The sequence below is a fragment of the Mesoplodon mirus genome (assembly GCF_964341445.2).
Source record: "Mesoplodon mirus genome assembly, chromosome: 7".
Classification (NCBI taxonomy): Eukaryota; Metazoa; Chordata; class Mammalia; order Artiodactyla; family Ziphiidae; genus Mesoplodon; species Mesoplodon mirus.
In genome coordinates this window covers 104,222,668-104,239,586 of record NC_138983.1, presented here as the reverse complement: position 1 = coordinate 104,239,586, position 16,919 = coordinate 104,222,668, and the positions used below count along the sequence as shown (strand labels likewise).

Genomic DNA, 16,919 nt, shown 5'->3' with positions numbered 1-16,919 from the left:
GAGATGCACCGGCAGCCTTAAATGTTAGTTGGTATTTGTATTATGGCATAATAGAAAGGCACTGCATTCAACCATCTCAGTTACTACACGTTTATGCAGGCTGATTCTCACAGCCAAAACAGACGCACAAAGTACACCCACCCATTTACCCACCTGGGGAAGCTCGAAGCCTCCCTGCCTGCCTGCCTTACGGGGCTCAGAGAAAAGCTGCGCATGTGTGCGCGTGCTTCCAAAGAGCCTCGCTCGGGGGCGGAATGGGAAACAGGAAGTTCTAACGCCTGTCGTACAAGCGCGGCGTAAAGCGGGTCTGCTTTACGGCACCCTGCTTCCGCCGTAAAGCGCCGTTGGCAATCCCGCGTGAGTGGGTTGAGGAGACGACTTCCAGGTGAAAAACGCGATTCTTGGAGGTTGGCTGACTTGACGTCTTCCCCATGGGCAAACGCGGGAGCCGGCGCCGGAGCCGGAGCCAGAGCCAGCTGCTCGACTCCCTAACTAAAAAGCAGAAGAAGCATCTAAGGGATTTCGGCGAGGAGCATCCCTTCTATGACAGGTATGGAGAGGCAAGGCTGGGACCGGCCCTGCCGGCGTCCTTTCCCGGTGGGAGCCCGCGTGTCCCCGCGTTTGGTCCGCCGGTGCCCCGGGGGTAGTGACAGGGCAGTTCCCGCCGCGTGCCACGCTGCCCCGGCGCCGGCCTAGCTCGCCCGGGGATCCTGGCGGCTTCCCGCCTGAGATGGGGTTCTTCGCCGGTCTTCCTACCCTTTGTTGAGCCTGTAGTTTGATGCTAGACGGCACGCCTCCTGTGTGGCGACTGGGCAGAGATTTTATAAGCTTGTGTTCGTTTTATATGTTTTTTTTTTAATTTTTATTTATTTATTCATGGCTATGTTGGGTCTTCGTTTCTGTGCGAGGGCTTTCTCTAGTTGCGGCAAGTGGGGGCCACTCCTCATCGCGGTGCGCGGGCCTCTCACTATCGCGGCCTCTCTTGTTGCGGAGCACAGGCTCCAGACGCACAGGCTCAGTAATTGTGGCTCACGGGGCCAGTTGCTCCGCGGCATGTGGGATCCTCCCAGACCAGGGCTCGAACCCGTGTGCCCTGCATTGGCAGGCAGACTCTCAACCACTGCGCCACCAGGGGAGCCCCGTTTTATATGTTTTTAAAGAATTGCTTGGGGGCTTCCCTGGTGGCGCAGTGGTTAAGAATCCGCCTGCCAACGGAGGGGACAGGGGTTCGAGCCCTGGTCCGGGAAGATCCCACATGCCGCGGTGCAAGTAAGCCCGTGCGCCACAACTATTGAGCCTGCACTCCAGAGCCCGCGAGCCACAACTACTGAGCCAGGGTGGTGCAACTACTGATGCCCGCGAGCCTAGAGCCCCTGCTCCGCAACAAGAGAAGCCACCTCTCGCCGCAACTAGAGAAAGCCCGGGCGCAGCAACGAAGACCCATAGCAGGCAAAAATAAATAAATTAAATAAGTTAAAAAAAATGAAAAAAAAATTGCTTGGGACCCTCGACATCACCTATCTATTCAATGACCATGAGGAAACTAATGTTTGGGTAGTTGTGGGTTCCTCTCTAAGTGTCCAGACTCTCAGTTATGATCTTAGTGCTCAACCCACCCCTTTGGGCTGCTTTATCAACAGTTAGAGGGATAGTCTACTTAAGAAACTTGCTAGAAAAGGTGAACCCCGAGGGCTTTTATTTGCCAAAATTTCCCATCTTTTGGATGAGAGCCTGTTACTGTGTGACTGTAGTATTTGTCATGTGGTCTTGTTAGACTTTTTCATTCGTCTCTTATTATCTATTTGGCATATCCTTCCAAAACCTGTCCAAATGCATATGGAGTTTTTACTTGACAATAGATATAATGTATTTATAACGGTATAGTCTGCCACGTTCATTTAAAGTTGTATCGTTAGACTTTTCCTAATTGCTACATACTAGTAGTTAAAGTTTAACATTGCCTGTTTCTTCTCAGGGTTTCCAGAAAGGAAGCAAAACCACAGACTTGTCAACTGGTAATGCTTTATACCTTCTTTATGATAGTAGATTCTGGACTGTTACTTTTAAGATTATATATGGTACTAAAGTTTGGCTACATTTCCACTCTCTTTGATTTTAGATGTAAGCTATATTTTAGTAATATTGCTTAGTTTTAAGTGCAGATGTCTGTTAAAATGCCATTGTGATAACTAATATCGTATAAAGTATGAAACTGTCCTGAGAGATTAGCCTGTTAGAACCTGTTAAGGAGGCTTACCAGAGGGCTCTTGGTGAATCCTCAGAGGGAATGTCATGTTTGCTTAACATAAAATAGAGTGCAAAATCATCAAAGGTCTTATTTCATTACCACAGACTCAGAAATAAAGTACACTTTTTTGTTGTAAGTTTTCCTGTTGCTCCTTTAAAGGTGCCAAATGTCTGAGACATAGGTTAGATCGCCTTATAACCTAAAGCTCCATGTGTTTAGTTTGCTGTCTTCCCATGTGGAACATGAGCAGTTCAAAGAAGAGGAAGCGCTTCTAGAATCATAGCTAGATTAGCTGTTTTAAACAAATTTGGTGCTAGGTCTGGTTGAATAGATAGGGTTGCATATTTGCAGAAAAGCTAGTTTTTATTTAGAAAAGTCTGAACTTGGTTCCACTGTGGGCCTGATGATAGTCGTTGGGTAGCAACAAGAACAGTATAAGTTTTGTTTTTAAAATCCCCATTTTCCTTTTAGTCAGAGAGTTTATAGATACTTCAAGTTCTGAAAGTGAAGCATAGAGTGAACCAGAACAAGTTTCTGGTTACAACAGACTACTTGCCACATTAAAGGATGTCTCCAAGGAAGATGAGGAGGAGGAAGAGGAAGAAGACAGTGTTCTAGATGAGACAGAAATGAATCTTGAAGATGGCGATAGTGACGTCATTGTGGAGGAAGAGATGGCAGTAGAGTCCACTGACATGCACAAGAGTAAGTGTCTTTGATGTGGGTTTATCATCTTTGCAGGGACCACAGACAGATTGCCCCAGGGGCAGGGTGCCTTGTACCACAGAGCTGGGTGAAAGCACATGGATTCAAAGCAGAGGTTCTTAACATTGTTGGGCTCTGTGATATCTTCAAAAATCTGATGAAAACACAGGACCCTGTGGCCATAAAAATGCAGAAATGACATTTTTGCTTATGATTTCCAGGATTTCATCAATCCTACTTCAAATTCCCCTGATTGGGAGGAAAGGGAACATAATTCTGTTTTTGTAATGGTCTCAATTTATGAAAGAGATTATTGTTCCTGCCTTAGAGGAACCAAGTTGAATGGAAGATAGACATAAAATATACAAAACTTTTCAAGCATCAAATCTGAATGGAACCGATAAATATAAGGTGTTAAAGAGATGCACAGTGGTCACATGCTGCCAGGGTGAATGAGGGGAGGCTTCAGAGAAGAGCTGGGACTGAAAGCTTAAAGGAACTCTGTCTCACTCAGACGTCTAGGGGACTATTTTTTTAAAAATTATTATTAATTTATTTATTTTTGGCTGCATTGTGTCTTTGTTGCAGTGCGCCGGCTTCTCACTGTGGTGGCTTCTCTTGTTGTGGAGCATGGGCTCTAGGCACGTGGGCTTCGGTAGTTGTGGCACACGGGCTCAGTAGTTGTGGCTCACGGGCTGTAGAGCACAGGCTCTGTAGTTGTGGCGCACGGGCTTAGTTGCTCGGCGGCATGTGGGATCTCCCCAGACTAGGGCTTGAAACCACGTCCCCTGCATTAGCAGGCGAATTCTTAACCACTGTGACACCAGGGAAGTCCCCATAGGTGACTTTTAATTTAACTTTAAAATCAACTTTATTGAAGTATGAATTACATTCAACAAGGTGTACCCATTTTAAGCATGTAATTTGATAAGTTTTGACAAATGTGTATATCTATATTGTCATCGCCAAAGTCAAGATACAGAACACTTCCAATACCTGCAAAAAGTTCCTTCTTGTCCTTTTACAGTCAGTTTCCCAGGCCTGGCATCAGGCAACCACTGACATGCTTTCTTTCACTATGTATTAGTGTTTCCTATTCTAGAAATTCATATGAATGGAAGCATACAATAAGTACCCTGTTGCACGTGGCTTCTTTGGCTCCTCATGTTGTTGTGACTCATCCGTGTAGCTCATATTAGTAATTCATTTCTTTTTATTACTGGAATAGTAGTCCATTGTCTGAATATATCTGGGTAACTTTTTATATTCTATTATCTTAATGCCTACTTGCCTTACTGTATTTTTTTCTATACTTTAAGGTGTCACACACCATTCTTAGTATTTTCATTCATCACTTGTACTCGGATACAAAAATCATTGCCTCAGACTTAGGGATTGTTTTAATTTTGTTGGTTTTCCAGTTTTCTTTCATGTTTTAGGTTTTTAAAAATGAAAAGTTTGGCTTTTTAAATTATAAAAGTAATATATATTTACTGTAAAAATTTAAGAGGGTAATATAGTTAACGTATATCTCCTCCACCCTGGGATGAACACCTTTAACATTTTATAGAACCTTCCAGACTACTTTTTTATGGATATATGAGTGAATATATATTTGTGTGTACGTGCATAATGGCCTCATACATTTCTGTAAGTTACTTTTTTCTTTAATAATATAACGTGTGTAACTGTGGGTTACTGCCGCTAGAACCCTGGTGTCCAAACTCCCAGGCCAAATCTCCTTCTACTACATTACACTACCATGGGGAGGTTTAAAAAAGAAAGGGAAAGTATGAAGGGTGATTTTTCCATAAATTAAATCCACTTGAAAAGGCGCATTTGGAGAGTCAGAGAGTACTGATATTGTTAGAAAGAAGAAAGGTTTAAAAGCTGGTTAAATCTCATTTTTAAAAAATCCATATGTACCACATTGTAAAAAAGAGAAGGAAGACGGCATTCATGATTACTGGGCTGGCAGGGTAGGGGACAGTTGCATGCTGGGGGTGGCTCTCGTACTGGCTCTTCCACTCTTCACACTTGTGCTCGGCCAGGGCCAGGGACCGCTGAGGGAGATCAGAGGAGAGGGTGGTGCCTTGGGGGTTCCAGGGGGTTGTGCAGCTGGCTCCCTTGCCACCCAGACTGCCCCAGGGTTCCCAGCCCCAAGGATTATGGAGCATCCCCACACCTGTTTGCTCTGCAGTTGCTGTCCTGCACGCATTTTCTCCTCCAGCACTTTCTGCAGTGTCTCCTTGGCCTTCTGCTCATAGCTGTTTTTCTGGTCTTCCATCTGTAAAAGCAACTTATTCATTCCCCAAGAAGTGTATTTCTGTAAATTTGAGGCAATTCAACAAATACACATTGACCTACTGTGTGCTAAAGCCTGAGCAGGGATACAGAAATGAAAAGAAATTGGTCCTTGCCCACAGGGCAGAGATGTCAGTAATCTGGTGGACCTTCTTCCAGGCTGGAGGCAGGCAGGGAGAGTCCCTCAGGTGATGTGAGAGGTGAGTGGGGATAAAAAACTGCCCTGGGCATGCTGGGCATTCTCCCCTAGGCCTTCCACAGGCATTTGAAATCCGACATTTCCAAAGGGAAATCATCTTTCTAAACCTGCTCCTAGCTCAGTGGTCAGCATCACCCCCCACCCAGTCTCCCAAACCCTAAACCAGGGAATCATCCTTGATTTCTCTCTCACCTTCTTCAAGGAATCAGTTCCTCATCAAGCTTTGTCACGTCAGCGTCTTTAACGGCTCGTTCATTACCTGTATCCTCTATCCCTACCGCCACCTCCTTAGTTCAGACCCTAGTGACACTATTATATGGATTATATAGAGACTATGTGTTATCTTCATGCCTTGCCTCCCTTCAAACCCTTTTCAGTCCTGCAGCTAGAGGGTTCTTTCTAAAACTTACATCTGATCCCATCACAACCTGCTTACATCTCTCAGTGGTTCTCAGTGTTCTAAGAATCAGGTCCAAACTCCTTGGCATGGTTCCTACTTACAAGCCCAGACTTTCATCTCATGCTGCCTCCACGCAAGCTGAACTGCTTGTAGGTCCCCTAAGCACTGTGCTTTTCAGCCTCTGCCTTTGCCCATAAAGCTTCTTCTGCTTAGAGTATCGTGACCCACGCTTCTCACCTGGTTAACTTCTACCCATGTTCAAGATTCAGCCCTAGAATCATAAATTCTGATAAACTTGGCCAACCATACCTACCCCCCGACTCTTTATGGATTAGGCAGTTTTACTGGTGTTCACATAGTATCTGTATTTCTGATCTATTGACTCATCTGTCTCCTTTAAGGGATTGTAAACTCCTTTGAGGCAGGGAGCATTTTTATTTTTGTATTTTTTGTGTTTTATTTATTTATTTATTTATTTATTTATTTTTTATTAGCTTCTGCTTTATAACAAAGTGAATCAGTTATACATATACGTCTGTTCCCACATCCCTTCCCTCATGCATCTCCCTCCCTCCCACCCTCCCCATCCCACCCCTCCAGGCGGTCACAAAGCACCGAGCTGATCTCCCTGTGCTCTGCGGCTGCTTCCCACTATCTATCTACCTTACATTTGGTAGTGTATATATGTCCATGCCTCTCTTTCGCTTTGTCACAGCTTACCCTTCCCCCTCCCCACATCCTCAAGTCCATTCTCAAGTAGGTCTGTGTCTTTTTTTTTTTTAATTTTTTTTTTATTAGTTTCTGCTTTATAACAAAGTGAATCAGTCATACATATACATCCGTTCCCAAATCCCTTCCCTCATGCATCTCCCTCCCTCCCACCCTCCCCATCCCACCCCTCCAGGCAGTCACAAAGCACCGAGCTGATCTCCCCGTGCTCTGCGGCTGCTTCCCACTATCTTATCTACCTCACGTTTGGTAGTGTATACATGTCCATGCCTCTCTTTCGCTTTGTCACAGCTTACACTTCCCCCTCCCCATATCCTCAAGTCCATTCTCAAGTAGGTCTGTGTCTTTATTCCCGTTTTACCCCTAGGTTCTTCATGACATTTTTTTTTTTAATTCCATATATATGTGTTAGCATACGGTATTTGTCTTTCTCTTTCTGACTTACTTCACACCGTATGACAGACTCTAGGTCTCTCCACCTCATTACAAATAGCTCAGTTTCGTTTCTTTTTATGGCTGAGTAATATTCCATTGTATATATGTGCCACATCTTCTTTATCCATTCATCCGATGATGGACACTTAGGTTCTTTCCATCTCCGGGCTATTGTGAATAGAGCTGCAATGAACATTTTGGTACATGTCTCTTTTTGAATTATGGTTTTCTCAGGGTATATGCCTAGTAGTGGGATTGCTGGGTCATATGGTAGTTCTATTTGTAGTTTTTTAAGGAACCTCCATACTGTTCTCCATAGTGGCTGTACCAATTCACATTCCCACCAGCAGTGCAAGAGGGTTCCCTTTTCTCCACACCCTCTCCAGCATTTATTGTTTCTAGATTTCTTGATGATGGCCATTCTGATTGGTGTGAGATGATATCTCATTGTAGTTTTGATTTGCATTTCTCTAATGATTAATGATGTTGAGCATTCTTTCATGTGTTTGTTGGCAGTCTGTATATCTTCTGTGGAGAAATGCCTATTTAAGTCTTCTGCCCATTTTTGGATTGGGTTGTTTGTTTTTTTGCTATTGAGCTGCATGAGCTGTTTATAAATTTTGGAGATTAATCCTTTGTCAGTTGCTTCATTTGCAAATATTTTCTCCCATTCTGAGGGTTGCCTTTTGGTCTTGTTTATGGTTTCCTTTGCTGTGCAAAAGCTTTGAAGTTTCATTAGGTCCCATTTGTTTATCTTTGTTTTTATTTCCATTTCTCTAGGAGGTGGGTCCAAAAGGATCTTGCTGTGATTTATGTCATAGAGTGTTCTGCCTATGTTTTCCTCTAAGAGTTTGATAGTTTCTGGCCTTACATTTAGGTCTTTAATCCATTTTGAGCTTATTTTTGTGTATGGTGTTAGGGAATGATCTAATCTCATACTTCTACATGTCCTGGTCCAGTTTTCCCAGCACCACTTATTGAAGAGGCTTTCCTTTCTCCACTGTACATTCCTGCCTCCTTTATCAAAGATAAGTTGACCATATGTGCGTGGGTTTATCTCTGGGCTGTCTATCCTGTTCCATTGATCTATCTTTCTGTTTTTGTGCCAGTACCACACTGTCTTGATTACTGTAGCTTTGTAGTATAGTCTGAAGAGGGAGCATTTTTTAAAAAATAAAATTATTTTTGTAGGCTTGGGGATCTGAACAATATTCAGTAAAGTCAAGTTTTAAAAATTAATACATTTGTATTTTTAGAATTTCTCCTGGCTTCAAGGTCAAAAAGAAAAAGACACAAAAGCAGCTTTGCAAATTCACTGGGGGTCTTGCCTTTCCAGTGCTTTTCATTTTTATGCCCTGTGATTTTTGGGAAAGCAGGAGCCTTTTACTGTCGATTCTGGGTTACCCAACTGGGTAAGAGATAGTCTAGATAATGCAAATTTAGAGTTCAATATCAAATCATTTCCATTTAGCTTTGGAGTCATCTGAAAATTTGGATTTAAATGTTGAGTGGGTCTTATGTTCTTGGAATTGTCATTAGAAACCAGATACAGGAGTTACTGGTTGAGATCATACATGGTTATGTCCAGGTTATTGGACTTAACCATGCTGGTCACTGACCAGCTTTATCCCCCATTGAAAACGAGTAGACTGGCATTCTGGATTATATGTCAGTCTCTTATGAGGTTGGTTGGCATTACTGAAAAAATAAAAGTTGTGGATCCGCAAACCCATAGACTATATAGGCTATGTTCCCCTGCAGAATTCTAACTACATGGCCACCTTATCTTCCTAACATCAAGTGGGAGCAGTCTGGCCGGTCCATCTTGTTCTCTTGATCTTGAGTCCTCTGCCAAAGACCTCCCCCTTTTCTGCACCAGCACATACGTCACAGCCCTGAAGAAAGTGTAGACATCTGAGATACGTTAACAGTGGGGGAGGGCTGATATCCCGTGAACAGACACATAAATGCCTGTTAGACCTGGAAATTGAAAACCAGAGAGGCGGGGCCCCACTGGTTTTGGCCCAGGCCACCAGCCCCTGGTGTTCCCAGCAAAATGTTCCCAATGTGGGAGTTTGAGGAAGCAGGGAAAGGCAGGTGGTGTGAGTTTATTAGGACTTGAGGCCCTCAGCCTCACACTGAGGCCAGCTGAACCCCCAGAGCGTGCTTCCTGCCCTCCTGTGGGCTGCTACTCCTAAAGGTACTTGGTTTCAACAGTTATTTGTGCATCAGATTAAAGACTGAAGGGAGAGGGAACTGCAAGCCTAAATTCTTCATATCATACGCCACCTCCCTTTCTCTTCTTATTATATAAGCAATTCATGTGAAAAACAAATAAGGCAAACAAAACAAAACAAAATTACCTGAAATCTTGCTATCCAAAAGTTACCATTAGTATTTTGGTGTATACTTGTTCCAGATTTTTCTTTATTTTCAACCCTTCATTAAGGCCATTGTAGTGTTGACAGATGATGCTGGCACAAGCACTTGAGATGAGGCTCCTCTTTTTAAGATACTGTATTTGCATTTGGTTTAATTTCTCTTGGGCCCTGCCTTGCCTGGTCCCCAGCGTGGTGTTTTCTGCTGCAGTCTCTGTAAATTGGAGTTGGGGTGATGGGGCGGTCAGGCAGGGCTGTGTGTATCTGTGTCTGTACGAGGGAGGGCGGGCACACTTTCCAGTGTTTCTGGGCAACAAGCAGGCACTCACTGCAGTTTCCTATGCCTCAGGCCTGGGCTGTGGAGACAGGGGAAGTACCAGGAAGGGGTGGACGACCCCGACCCAGCTAAATGGAAGGCCCAGCTCCGCTGTGCGTCAACAAGAGCAGGGAATTCAACCTGATGTACGACGGCACCAAGGAGGTGCCCATGAACCCAGTGAAGATATATCAAGTGTGTGACATCCCCCAGCCCCAGGGCTCTATCATTAACCCAGGTGAGGCCCCAGCTGCTGGGGAGAAGGTGGACAGTGTGCCAGGTTCTGGGCTGGACCCTTAAAGCGATAGTCGAGTTGAAAGTCGCCTCGCTTACAAAGTTGAAGACTGGTAAATAAAGCAAGAAATGCTGTCCCTAGAAAGAACCCAGAGAACAAAAGATATAAACTCAGCACAGTCTTCCTGCCCACCCAGTGGAACAGTAAAGCATTAGAAAGAAGAGGGGGTATTGAGTTCTATAAAAAATAACTTCTCTTGGGACTCAACACTGAGAAGAGAGGCCAGGTAGTTTAGAAGAAGGAGGGCTTAAAACTTAGAAGGTCTGAGTTATAAACCTCGGTCTTTCCATTTCACTACTTGTGGGACATTGAAACAAGTCATTCAACGTTTTGAGCCTCAGCTTTTTCCACTATAAAATCTGGGTTCTCATCTTTCCTGCGTATTTCAAAGGCTGTTCTAAGAATCAATTGCCATGACATCATGAAGGCTATTAAGTTCTCTTTATAAATGATGGGTAAGTGATCATTTAATTTGTATGGTATTTTTTCCTAGGAGAATACCACCTGATCCCTATATTTACTCAATGTTTAGCCAGTTCCGACTAAGAGCCAGATAATTTAGACTTGACCTCCAGTGAATCTAGTGAGGCTCTGCCATGAGGGAAGGGTCTGTCTTCACAGTAAGCTTATAAAGGAGAGAAGCTGTGCTCCTTGGGTCCTTAGAAGGGATGCGAATGTGTAGAAAGGGGTTTAGAGTAGGAATTAAAAGATTTCTAGGAGAAGGGAGCAGGGTCTGCAGCTCCTGGATAGGGGAGGGGATGAGAGCTTGCACTGGGGCTCCGTAGGAGGAGCTGGGAGTGGGGTGAACACCCTTGGTTCCCACTCTTTGGCACTGAGGGTGCACACTGAACCCAAGGAACCTCTGTGCTGGCAGTGCCTAGCTTGAACAGTGGGTCAGCTGCAGGGATGACAGTGCAACGTGAGCACCTCACTTTTGACCTTTGTGTGTGCGTGTGTGTGTTTCTCGGGTAGGATCCACTGGATCTGCTCCTTGGGATGAGAAAGATAATGATGTGGATGAAGAAGATGAGGAAGATGAGCTGGACCAGTCACAGCACCACGTTCCCATCCAGGACACCTTCCCCTTCCTGAACATCAATGGTGAGTGGGGTGGGGGGTGGGACCGAGGCATGGAGAGGATGTAAGGGGCTTTGATTTTGCAACCGTTGACACCATATCCACCATTGCACTGGGAGCAGCGACCAGGCCCTGGGGCCAGGCTGCCAGTCTGTTAGCAAGTCGGAGTCATAGGCAAAGGAACTCCGTAGGCATAGTTATCCCAGTGGGGTGGCTTCTAGGCAGAGAGAGCATCTTCTGAATCTTATGTGATAATTCAGAGAAATTAAAAAATGAAATTCATTCTCAATCCCGCATACAGATACACAAGCTGTTACAAATTTTGCTGATTTCCTTCAGGCCAAGTGCAGGGATCCTTTTCGTGAATTGTAGGCAAACTCTTCTGCTATTTCCCTCGGTACAAATTTTCTGTCACTGCCTTAACAGCCTCTGCTAAGGCTGTATCGTGGGAAACTTGTGGCTCTACAGCTGTTAATACTAGGCTCTGATAAAATTTCTCTATTAGAGACTTTTATCTTTTTTAAATTAATTAATTAATTAATTAATTTTTTGTGGTACGCGGGCCTCTCACTGTTGTGGCCTCTCCCATTGCGGAGCACAGGCTCCGGACACGCAGGCTCGGCGGCCGTGGCTCACGGGCCCAGCCGCTCCGCGGCATGTGGGATCTTCCCGGACCGGGGCACGAACCCGTGTCCCCTGCATCGGCAGGTGGACTCTCAACCACTGCGCCACCAGGGAAGCCCTATCTTCTTTTTAAATTGACTCTATGAATTCGGCTTCCCAGGAAAGATGCGTTTAGAGGTTGGAGGGTCCCTGTGAGACAGAGCAGGTGCTGCACCTCCCATTGCACGTTCTGAGGACACTCAACCACAAGGTGAACTACTCTTCCACAGCATCTTCCCTTGAACTTTTCACTGACATGCTCCTAGTCATATGACTTGCATTCAATTGAGTAGCTTTTCACTACTTTTCTAAGTTCCATCTGGCTGCTAGGGTCAAATGAGATACTTTTTGCCACCTAGAAAATTTAGTATATCCAGAGGATTCCTGTAGGATTTTGGAGTCCCCTTCCCTAGGTGATGCCCCTTCTTTTGAGAATCAGGAAATGAGTCTTATCTGTCTACTTGCCCTCCTTCACTTACCCTGTCATTTATAACCTTGCTAGCAAGTGATGAGTAAAGACAACGATCATAGAGCTCTCTCAGGTTAATACTGCCACAGCTACATTCCCACTTGGTGCAATTTTAAGATTTGGACATTTGGAAATGTGAGATCCTTTCCCAAATCTTTGGCTCACTCATTCTGTTATTCTCACCCCTTAAAAGGATGCAACCCATTTCCAGGATCATGATTTACCTTTTTTTTTTTTTTTCATGTTTTTTTAAAGCTAATATTGTGTGTCCTTACATTATGGGCCACCTTGGATCCTTTATGGAAACATGTGAACTATATATTAAAAATAAAAAGTAAAATGTGGCCCTACAGCCACACCGGGATTTCATTGCCCTGAGAGAGGAGTTGGGGCGCATCAGTGACTTCCACGAAGCCTATACTTTCAAACAGGCTCCGGGCCAGCCAGTTTCCGGCTTAAGCAAGGAGAATGTTCCAGCGGTAACCAACAAGGAGAACCTGGCGACGCCGGTCTCGACTCCATTCCTGGAGCCGACCCTGGGGAGCGACGGCTCTGCGGTCACTTTCGGGAAAACCCAAGAGGATCCCAAACCATTTTGCGTGGGCAGTGCCCCACCGAGTGTGGACGTCACCCCCACCTACACCAAAGACGGAGCTGACGAGGCAGGATCAACCGATGGCAAAGTTCTGAAACCAAAGCCATCTAAGCTGGCAAAGAGAATCGCAAACTCCGCTGGTTACGTGGGTGCCCGGTTCAAGTGTGTCGCTACCGGACTGTACGCAGACTCCAGTCAGCTCGGCCGGGAGCAGCGGGCATTGCAGGTGAGCCCCCCTCACCCGAATTTCAGGAGCCTGACCAGTTGTCAGGTTTTTGTAATGTGTGAAGAGGAGGGGGCCGGGGGTATGATAGGGCAGGACACCGGGCTGATTTGGTTAATGAAGCTTAGGATAATTTAAATGTTTGAAATGTGTCCAGTAAGGGGACGTAAGTGGATACTTGAAGTTATTCTGTAGATTTTAAGCGAACTCCACTCGAATGCTGATAACGGAAGTTTTAATTATTGCGAAGGATGTCTAAAAGACTGCGTGACGTTTACCTATCAGTCGCTTTGATTTCTCTGCCGTTACTGTACGTTAACAAATATACCTAAAAGCGCTGCTCAGAATGCCTCACGTGATACTTGGTGGAGGTGTGTAGCGGCCGCATGTCTGTGAGATTCGTGCAATTTTGTTTTTCCACCAAAAAAACAAACAAACAAAAAAAAACAAAAACACAAACCTTGCTTAAAGGGATAGAGTATGTATTTAACTTGTTAGTGAATGATAGATGTTGTATAGGAATTTCCTTAAGGTATTTTACTTTTAATTAAAAGACAAATAAAGCCAAATTGTTTTGTAATGTTAAGAAAAAAATTGGTTCATGCTTATAAAAATGGATGAAGTTATCTAAATGATCCATTGAGTGCCCATTTTAATTACATAGATGGAAGGATTACAAGAGGACAGTATTTTATGTCTACCCGCTGCTTACTGTGAGGTCAGTTCTTCAAATTTTTATTACTAGAATCTTCCATAAACCTTTTGAGTTAAATTTCATTTCCAAATATACAAAGGGAAGTTTGTGGGCCATGGTCGTCTTTATTCATTGTGCATTTGTTTTCTTTTCTGTTGTGTTTTTGTTTCGCTTTCTTTGCGTTGTATTTTTGTTTTGTTTTATTTACCTTCGAAAGAGAATGTCTGTCTGTATGCCACAGTGTATGTATGGCTATACATACACACCACATATATCTCTACATACATACGGCTTTACGAATAAAGAGTGTGTGACTAGTTACACATAGACACTCTTACGTTTTTATCGTTCAATTTTAAAATATCTCAGTTGTATCATAAATTGTGGTTGGTTTTGGGCAAACTTTTCTTTGCAGATACTTTCCTTTAAGGTAAGGGCAGTGAAATAGCTTTGGTGGTAAGGTGTGTCTTTTTTCCATCTCCGTTCTCTTTGTAGCGTGCAGTGATGCGCTTCTCAGAGTTGGAGATGAAAGAGCGAGAAGGTGGCCACCCGACGACCAAAGACTCCGAGGTGCGCAAATTCAGCCCCGCTGACTGGGAAAGGCTGAAAGGAAGTCAGGACAAAAAGCCAAAGTCGGTCGCCCTGGAGGAGGCCATTGCCGACCAGAACGACAGTGAGAGATGTAAGTGAACCCAGGCGGCTCGCGTGTGGTACCACGTCGGTGGGAACGGGGCGGTTCCTCCCCCAGTGCCGAGGGAGGTGAGAGGAAACAATACGCTTCCGACGGCCCAGCGTCTGGGTGCTGGCTGTTCGGAGAACGGGCTGCTCTGGCCACCCTTCCCAGCTGTGGATTGCAAGGCTGGTTGTCCTTTTGAGCGTTGCGGCATCCAGGAGTGAAGCACCTATGAAATGTTGTTTCCTGGCACGCATCTCCTTTTTCCGGAGCAATGCTAGTCCTGTAGTTAGTAATAGTCTGATACAGTAGAGCAGAGGAATGGCGGTGCAAGACCTCCAGCATAGCAGGTATGTGTTCTGTTTTGTAGCAGGTACGGATACGGGTTTTTGGTAGCAGTGGAATGACACTTGCAGCCAGAGCCAGACCCTCCAGAGTGACAGTCTCCTATGGGAGGGAGTGGAGAGTACTCGGATTCTCCCTCCAAAGGCAGAGGTTTCGTTCAAATGAGATGAGGGCTGATGAAGGCACCAGAAAGATGAGCATAATTATTTTCTGTGGCAGGCTTGTTTGCAGTCATTAGGAGTTGACAGCACGCTCCAAGGGCGTGGGATCAACGAGGGCGTTCTTCCTACCAGACGGGGTGTATTCTGTTTTGGAGGCCAAATTGGAGAGAAAGCTAGTGTTTGCCTCGAGTCACACTCTGCGGTCCCATCAGCTGCTCCCCCACTGGGGTTGACTTCGGGCTTTGCCCTCGAGACTTCCTGGGCTAATGAGATGTGTTGGCAGCAAGTGGAGGTCTTTCTCCCGCTTTCTTCAGTGTGCATGCTTGTGGCCTGTGGCCTGTGGCCTGCAGCCTGCTCCGGACCCCAGAAACCTCACCGGTGATGGTGAGTGAGGGCACCTAGGTGAACGTCGAGGACAGGGTGGGCGTGAAATCCTCCTGAGACGGGACAGTTGGGGGTGGTGGGCACGTTTGGGAGGCCCAGGCCCTTGGACCCAGTCGTAGGGTCGGCGTTCGCCCGCATGCTTAGGTCGTGGGTGCCTGATGCAGTTCGGGAAAATTGTGGTCAGCAGCAGCGTGTGCTTCTCTGTGCTGCTTGGAGCACTGCCCTGCCCCAGCTCATCTTTGGGGTCAGACAAAGGCCTGTGGCCAGGGTTCTGGGTAAGCCACACCGGGACCGGTTTGTCCTACGTGGCTCCCGTAGAAGGGGATTTCTGGGGCTAGTCAGTGGCGGCCTTACCCGAGGGATGGGGCTCTTGATGTGCCTGGAGTAGACGATTCCGAGCTCCTCCCCCTCGGGATTGGAATGAAAAACGGAGGGTCCAGGCCACCCTGGAGTGAAGCAGCAAGAAGGCCTCCCTCCTTGCCTGTGCTCACAGCTGACACGCAGCCCTTACTCTCCTGAGTGGCCTCATAACTCAGCTCTTGGGGAAGTTTCTCAGAGAGACGTGGTAAAAGTGGGCAAGGCCAAGTTCACGGGGATGCACTTTTCTGAGGAGGGGACCTGCCTGTTCTGGGTGGACGGTGAGGGAGGCTGGAGGAAGGGAGCGGGCAGTTAACCGGCCTCGAGTCTTCTCGCCCTTTTCTCCAGCAACGTGGCCAAACCCAGGGTGGCCGCTGCCCTTCATGTCTCAGTGGCCTCACCCGCCCTTCTTCCCAGAGACGTTTGTGTGCGTCCTTCCCAGTCTTTCCTGCTGAGCTTGGAGACGAGAACTCGGTGTGGCTGATGGGGAGCAGGGCCTGAGCCCCAGATGATTCCGAAAGCCCCCTCCCCCCACCGCCTGCCTCCAATCTCAGACCGACCGACGGGTCTCTTCCTGGAGCACCCGGGACATGGCCCAGTGAGCCATGAATCGCCACCATGGGAGGGCAGGAGAAGGGTTGGGGAAGGTGAGGGGCTCCGTTTGAAAGATTGGGGCAATGGAGGTGGGTTCCCCACCCACCCTCTGTCTTGTAGAGACGTGGGGTTTGTAACTAGCTGGTCAGGAAAGGTCACCTGAAGGGGCCACTGTTCTTACCACGGCCTCCACATCCAAGGCACAGCAGGTGTTCATTCCATTCAGCTGGATATGAACGGGCCTTCTTGTTCTTGGGCCATCATGTCTTGAGCTGATACGGGCTCAGGTCCTTCTCATGGGTGTCGGTGTGGCCGAGAGCCGAGCTGTGAGCACATGGGAGCTGGGGCGGGGATTTGGGGCGGGCAGGGGTCCCAGAGAGGGTCCAGGATGCCTTCAAGATGCCTTCCCCCTTCTGAGGCAGCCCCTACCCATGGAGGGACCAGGAGCTTCCAAGGTGGTGGGTGCTGTTTGCGTGGCCCTGGTTGTCCTGGTGCGGGTGCATCTTGTTGCTAGGGGCTTGTTTAAAAAAGAAATTAACTTGAAAACACAGTGGCCGAGACACTCATTTATTCTTTATGATCACATGGGTGGCTGAGTGAAATTTTTATTTTGGAAGTTCACCAAATGAGTTTGGAGGTTCCTCAGACTTGGAAGTTCATCACTAGGAACCCTCA

At 46.3% G+C, this 16,919-nt stretch overlaps 1 protein-coding gene across 1 annotated transcript in view; it reads left to right on the top strand.

Moving 5' to 3' along the window:
- Positions 1–251: 251 nt before the first annotated feature.
- LOC309808260 (BCL-6 corepressor-like) overlaps positions 252–16,919 on the top strand; it is a 30,800-nt gene continuing 14,132 nt past the window's right edge. Inside the window, exons 1-6 of the mRNA XM_082628362.1 lie at positions 252–550; positions 9,748–9,952; positions 10,982–11,110; positions 12,650–13,039; positions 13,701–13,754; positions 14,226–14,412. Of these exons, the coding sequence (XP_082484488.1) occupies positions 11,108–11,110; positions 12,650–13,039; positions 13,701–13,754; positions 14,226–14,412 (634 nt within the window). The 5' untranslated portion in view covers positions 252–550; positions 9,748–9,952; positions 10,982–11,107. The remainder of the gene's footprint in view (positions 551–9,747; positions 9,953–10,981; positions 11,111–12,649; positions 13,040–13,700; positions 13,755–14,225; positions 14,413–16,919) is intronic.